Source organism: Athene noctua, chromosome 1 (genome assembly GCF_965140245.1).
Source record: "Athene noctua chromosome 1, bAthNoc1.hap1.1, whole genome shotgun sequence".
Taxonomy (NCBI): domain Eukaryota; kingdom Metazoa; phylum Chordata; class Aves; order Strigiformes; family Strigidae; genus Athene; species Athene noctua.
In genome coordinates, this window is record NC_134037.1 from 55011492 (window position 1) to 55018547 (window position 7056).

Consider the following 7056-nt stretch of genomic DNA (forward strand, 5'->3'; position numbering starts at 1 on the left):
GTCGCTTCGCCCACAACTTGAGAGCATGGAAATGTAATCTCGAAATGGGTCACCGCCTCAGAAAATACTTTAAAAACACAAATCAGGAATAATCAGACAGCAGAATTTAATTAGAGCCGTAGGGTAATCGCAAAATATTTTATTCCAAGCCAATATCGCTCTGGGGGAGGGGCCCGTTTCTGCTTCGGCAGCGGCTCCTGCCGCCGCTGCTTTAGCGTTTGCAACATCTGGCCTACAGACCTACTAATTTCGACTCGTGATCTCGTTTGGCGAAACCCGATCTACGTGGTTCAAATACCTTCCAAATTGGGGGCGATTTAACAATCGCGACCAATTAAACCCAGGGAAGAAAAGAAAAAAAGCAAAGGGGGAAGAAAAAAAAAAAAAAAAAAGGCAAAGCAGCAAATCCCCTCCTTCCCTCTCCCCCCGCCCCGGGCTCGCACACACACTATCTGTTGCTCTCTCGCGGCGGCAGCGGGTGGGGGCGGGCGGCGGGGCCGGGACGGACTCACACTCACTCACACTCAGGCTCACACTCACCCTCACCGCGCGCCCCTGGCACCATTGTTCCTGCCCGCCCGCCCCGCTTTCTCGGGGTGTTTTGTTCGCTCCCCGGCGCGGGGCTCCGCGCGCCCGCCCGCGCCGCGCCGGAGCGGCACATTCATTATCGGCCGGGGGCTGATTTCAAACCGCTGCCATCGCGGCTCCATTGTTCGCCGGGCGGCCAGGCCCCGCCCCCCTTTGTGTGGCGCGGCGGCGATTGGCCGGCGCCGGGCGGAGGGCTGCCGTCACCGCTCGGGAAGCCCATTCATCTGTGCACTTGGGCGTTGGACTCCGCATCTTATTAGCAACCAGGGAGATTTCTCCATTTTCTCCTTGTCTACAGTACGGCTACAAATCTGGGATTTTTTATTACTTCTTTTTACTAAACTTGGGCTCCTTTTTTTTTTTTTTTTTTTTGCTCGACTTTTTCCTCCCTTTTTTTCCCCTCCCTCCTGTGCTGCTGCTTTTTGATCTCTTCAACTTTAAATTTTTTAAAAGGAGTGCATTATAATCGGTTCTGTTCTCTCTTCTCTTTTTTTTTCCCCTCTGGTGTGTGTGTGTGTTGCTGCTGCTGCTGGTCGCCCAGTATTTATACCAACCCAACGCTCTTTGTTTCCCCTCCTTTTGGATCTGTTGAGTTTCTTTGTTGAATAAGACAGCATGGGTGCCCAGTTCTCCAAGACCGCTGCAAAGGGCGAAGCCTCCGCCGAGAAACCTGGGGAAGCAGTGGCTGCATCTCCATCCAAGGCGAATGGACAGGTAAAAAAAAAAAAAAAAAAATTAAAAAAAATATTAAACCTACTCCTTTTTTTAAGCCAACTTCGACGGACTCTCTTTCGCATCCTGTTTAATTCTTCTTCCTTTGATGCCCCAGTGGCACATTCAATGGAGAATACGGTCGATCCTTTTATCTTTGCAACTCGAGGCAAAGGAATCATTATTTTTTTTTAAACGGGCTCGGCTTTGAATGGTTCGTTCCTTTATCTTTCCTGCGGCGGTGGTGGTGGGGGTGGGCACATCTTTTTCTCCTTTTTTGAAAACCATTTTTTGCTAACCTCTCGTGTATTACGGTGAAGTGTCCCGGTGACTCGTAAACGGAAGGATCTTACACCGCTCGGCTTTTCTGCCCGCTTAACCTCCTTCTCCCGAAGACGCTCGGTGACTAGCGCGGACCGCCCCCCGCGGCAGCAGGACGGCCGCCGAGCAGCGGGGGCCGGAGCCGCCGGGCTGGGGGCTCGGCGGGAGCGCGGCGGCGGCGGCGGGCAGCCCCCTCGGGCGGGAGCGTGGGGCAGGGGCTGCGCCGCCCGCCCCCTCCGCCGCAGCTCCGCCGGGGGGGCGGCAGCTCCGCCGGGGGCCACGGCGTTCTGTCACCATCACCCCACACCCCCCCCACGCGTGAGCCGGCGGCCGGGCTGGCCGTGCCCCCGCTGCCCCGCGCAGCGGCGTTGCGGGCGGGCACCCCCCCGCCGCCCCCGGGGGCAGCCAGCCGCGCTCCGGGCGCCTGAGAGATGCAAATGCGGCGCGGGGGGGGGGTGTGGGGGGTGTGGGGGCGCCTCGCCCGGGCGGAGCGGGGCAGCGGCGGGCGGGCGGGGGCCCGGGGCCGGGCGATCTTTGTTAGCCTTCGCTTCCCCGCCCCGCGCCGCCGCCGCTGCTGGACGGGGCGCGCCGGGGGCGGGGGGTGCGCGGCGCCGCCGCCGCCGCTGCGTGGAGCCGCGGCGCCCTCTGGCGGCCGCCGCTCGTCCCGCCCGCCGCTGGGGGCGCCCGCCGCGGCCCGGCCCGGCCCGCGAAGGGCCCGCGGGTTTAAACCGCGGAAGCAGAGAAGCGGGCGAGGAAAGGCCGCGGGGCGGGGTGGGCGGCGGCAGTAGCCCGTGTTCCCCCCTTTCACCATCTCCGCCACCGCTCTCGGCACCGCCGGTAACGCCCGTCGCTGTCTTGCAGGAGAACGGCCACGTGAAGGTGAACGGCGACGCCTCCCCCGCGGCGGCGGAGGCGGGCAAGGAGGAGGTGCAGGCCAACGGCAGCGCGCCCGCCGAGGAGACGGGCAAGGAGGAGGCGGCCTCGTCGGAGCCCGCCTCCGAGAAGGAGGCGGCCGAGGCGGAGAGCACCGAGCCGGCCTCCCCGGCGGAGGGCGAGTCCTCCCCCAAGACTGAGGAGGGCGCGACCCCCTCGTCCAGCAGCGAGACCCCGAAAAAAAAAAAGAAGCGCTTTTCCTTCAAGAAGTCCTTTAAGCTCAGCGGCTTCTCCTTCAAGAAGAACAAGAAGGAGGCCGGCGAGGGGGCCGAGAGCGAGGGCGGCGCCGCCGCCGCCGCGGCGGAGGGCGGGAAGGAGGAGGCGGCGGCCCCCGAGGCGGCGGGCAGCGAGGAGGGCAAGGCCGCCGCCGAGGAGGCCTGTGCGGCCGCCGCCGGCAGCGCCGAGGCGGCGAAGGAGGAGGCGGGGGACTCGCAGGAGGCCAAATCGGACGAGGCCGCCCCCGAGAAGGCGGCGGGAGAAGAGGCCCCGGCGGCGGCGGCCGAGGAGCAGCAGCCGCCGCCGCAGCAGCAGCAGCAGGCGGAGGGGAAGGCGAAGGCGGCGGAGGAGGCGGCGGGCGCCGGCGCCGCCACGAGCGAGGCGGGCAGCGGCGATCAGGAGTCGGCCCCCGCGGAGGAGCCGGCGCCGGCGCGGCAGGAGCCCCCCTCTGAGAGCAGTCCGGAGGGACCCGCCGCCGAGTCGGCGGAGTAAGCGCCGCCGCCGCCCCTCGCCGACGGACTTTTCTTCCCCCCTGTTTGTTTGTTGGAGTGGTGCCAGGTACTGGTCTCGGAGAACTTGTCTACAACCAGGGATTGATTTAAAAGATGTCTCGTTTCTTTTTTTTCTCTCCCCCCGCAGCTCCCATCTCAAATCGTTGTGTGTTGCCGCCATTCCAACGGGCGGAGGGGGGCCCTCCTCCGCCCTCCTCTCCCACCCTCTATATTTTGGGGTTTTTTTGGTTTTTTTTTCATCAGTATTAATGTTTTGTTTTGGTTGGTTCGGGTTTTTTTGTTTTGGGTTTTTTTTTGTTTTTGTTTTGTTTTTTTAACTTTTTTTTTTTTTTTTAACTCTCTTCATATTATAAAACTCTTCCCGATCGGTCTATGGACATGCCCATATATGAAGGAGATGGGTGGGTCAATAAGGGATATCAAATGAAGTGACAGGGGCCGCAGTGGGGAACCTGGGGCGCGCAGCCCTTGCCGGGAGCGTGCCCCGCCAGAAATGATGTAAGGGGTTAGTCTTTTTTTTAAAAGAAAGTTATTACGATGTATTTTGTGAGGCAGATGTTCTATAAGGTTTACAACACTACAAGTCTTGATTAAGAAGGAAAGGAAAAAGGAAAAAAAATAAAAATAAAAATCAATACCCAGATAAAGAGATCATAGTCTTAGAAATTCATTTAAACCATAGGAACTTTTCACTTATCTCATGTTAGCTGTATCAGTCAGTGATTAAGTAGAAATACAAGTTGTATAGGCTTTATTGTTTATTGCTGGTTTATGACCTTAATAAAGTGTAATTATGTATTACCAGCAGGGTGTTTTTAACTGTGACTATTGTATAAAAAAACAAATCTTGATATCCAGAAGCACATGAAGTTTGCAACTCTTTCCACCCTGCCCATTTTTGTAAAACTGCAGTCATCTTGGACCTTTTAAACACAAATTTTAAACTCAACCAAGCTGTGATAAGTGGAATGGTTACTGTTTATACTGTGGTATGTTTTTGATTACAGCAGACAATGCTTTCTTTTCCAGTTGTCTTTGAAAATAAAGGAAAACTCTTCAGATGCAATGGTTTTTTTTGTGTAGCATCTTGTCTATCATGTTTTTGTAAATACTGGAGAAGCTTTGACCAATTTGACTTAGAGATGGAATGTAACTTTGCTTACAAAAATTGCTATTAAACTCCTGCTTAAGGTGTTCTAATTTTCTGTGAGCACACTAAAAGCGAAAAATAAATGTGAATAAAATGTATAATTTGGTTGTCTTTCTTTTATGGATACTCTGGTAGCTTAAAGGGACTAGCCAGTATTGCCTAAATTTCTATAAAGTCATGTGTGCTGATAGCACTAGCTTTCAAAACTACCTTCCTAGATCCTGGACTCTAATACTGTGCATCTTTTAGAGAAATTGGGCATTGCAGCAGGTGATTTATAGGCTTTTCTGGCTTTAAAAAGAAGACTGGAAGGCAGTCTGAGCATGTACAGTGTACAATTCTCCGTGTCCAGGCTCCATCTTGCTTTTAAGACCAGAGGTATCCAGTGTATGAGAGTCTTGCCTCTTGAGGAAAATAAGATTTAATTAGAATTGCTTAGGGTGGGGCACTGAAATTTTTATGCCCAGTCGCTTAAAAATTCAACTCTTGAACAGGCGTCACTCTTAACGTCTTGAAAACTTTAGCCTGGAAGGAGAAAGGGGGAATTAACACTGCCATTCTGTTCAAAGTAATTAAAAGCAATATTTTCTTTTTTTCCTCAAGTGCTACTCCCAAGTACAGGTGAGTTACAAAACAGATTTCAAAATTTGTCTATAAAGATAATCACTTGGTGCTTGCCTTTAATTGTTAGGCTTTTTGGCTAATTTCCAGCATATTGCTCAGGGCATATTATGCCTTAATAAAACAGTGGGTTCATGTAAGAAAAGCAGCAGTGGTATTTGTAGGGTGGAAATTGATTCAAGAAAGTGTTGCTTCTAAGTTTATAGGAGAAAGTTTAGTGTTACACTTATTTGCTTCCACCTAAATTTTCAGCAGAAACTCTTTGGAAGCAATTATGATTCATTTTATGAGAAAATGGCACGTTAGCACCTTGTTCCCTAAAGAACAAAGCCTAAACTGAATGAAGTATAGTAGATTTCCTGCTGAATGCATACTTTTTTTTTTTGGTTTGGTTCTTTTTTTTTCTTTTTTAATTCAGCTGTCTACCATTTTAACTTTGGCTTGTATGTACTCTAGTTGCCCTGGTATTTCTCTATAGCTTTAGAAATGTATTGAAACTATGCTATAATTGCTGAGGGACAAAAATAAATGGATGTAAAACAAGATCCTCCACACCAGTGTCATTCTTGGAGTACATGTGTTTGAAGTCTAGTGCATAACTGCTTTGCTAAGGGGTTTTTATAACATGGCTGTAAAAACCTGTTCTGAGACGCATGATGTCTTGGCCATAGAGTCAATGTCTCTTTTTAATAAATATATATATATTTAAATCCAAGAATTCTTAAAGAGAAGTCTGAATTTCTTCTTTTTTTTTTTTTTTTCTTTGTCAAACTGTATGTGTACCTATAAAGAAAATAATTGCTAGTAAAGTTCTTTTTCAGATTTTTCCCAGCCTACTCTCCTCAAACATTCATGTTTCTTTCCTCGCTCAGCTGGTGGTGTTTTCTGACATGCTTCCAGTCCTGGGGGTGCAGAATTGCTCCTGTCCCATCAGCCGGGCCTGGAGCTTTGTCATTCCATGGTTTGGTTTGACTTGAAATCTCTTTTCAAGCCTTAACATTAGTAATGTTTCAAAAATACATCTGAGGACCAGTTGCATGTTCTACTCTGGTCCCAGCAGTCGCATGAAAGTCAATGATACCAGTTTTTCACTATGCGGTTTAAGAAGATGGGAATCAGAAGGGGCTTGAAATAGCAGAAATGGAGGAGTTTTGAGCTGCTTTCTCCTGCCAAAGAATTGTGCAAGAGCATCCCTCCTCCCTCAATCCCCGAGGGACTGAGTGATCACTCCTGTGCGTTTGTAGAATATGCTTATTTATGTACAAGGAAAATGTTCTGGGTGTTAGTGACTGCTGAGATGGCTACTCTTCTTAATGAGATAACCTTTATACCTTTTTTATATTGCATCGGTTGCCTCAGTGAAAGTGCTAATTGTCATACTGTAATTTCAACAAATTATCTCAGAATTGGAATGCATGTGACTTTAAAATGTATGATTTCAAGCTGATTTTTCTGTCTTGTGGGTTGCTGTGATTATTTTTAAGCAGATTGTTACTGTTGCTACGAACAAGGTAACTTCTGTTGTGCTGAAACTGTCATATTTTTAGGTAAAACTACACTGGAATCTAATTTTGCCTGACTAGGGGCTGTACTTCTTTTATGTTTATTTACTTAGACTGAGGCAACAGTCTTCCTTATTCAAGGTCAAAACTTGGTTGTACGAAAGTCCTTTCAAATTTCATGCCTGTTTTGGTAATATCTAAACTTAATTTCAGACTCTCCATATCACAATGTCTGACCTCAAGTACTCAAATTCTGTATCTGGTCCTGATAGTTATTAATGTGAAATTGTAGAGACTTTGCCTTCAGGCAAGGAAGCAAGGAAAGAAAAGGAAAAGGCAAGCTGGGTGAGGGAAATGGAGCCCAGTCTTTGGCTTCTGCTGGAGTGTGTTCACCTTCCTGCTTGCGTACGCAACCACTATATATAAATCAAGTGTCCATGTATCAACTTATGACATAACCTAAACGCTCCTGTTGGTTTTATTTGATGAAAACATTGTATAT

At 50.0% G+C, this 7056-nt stretch overlaps 1 protein-coding gene across 1 annotated transcript; it reads left to right on the top strand.

Annotated features, from left to right (window-relative positions):
- The first annotated feature begins 255 nt into the window (after positions 1 to 255).
- Positions 256 to 5732, top strand: MARCKS (myristoylated alanine rich protein kinase C substrate). The gene is made up of 3 exons (XM_074896180.1): positions 256 to 885; positions 1130 to 1302; positions 2482 to 5732. Exons 2-3 carry the CDS (start codon positions 1204 to 1206, stop codon positions 3259 to 3261), a joined length of 879 nt encoding a protein of 292 aa, XP_074752281.1. The 5' UTR covers positions 256 to 885; positions 1130 to 1203; the 3' UTR covers positions 3262 to 5732.
- Positions 5733 to 7056: the final 1324 nt, after the last annotated feature.

Coding starts and splice junctions, on each gene's coding strand:
- MARCKS (XM_074896180.1), top strand. CDS start 1,204: ATGGGTGCCCAGTTCTCCAAGACCGCTGCAAAGGGCGAAGCCTCCGCC. Junction 1,303..2,481: donor CATCCAAGGCGAATGGACAG/GTAAAAAAAAAA, acceptor GCTGTCTTGCAG/GAGAACGGCCACGTGAAGGT.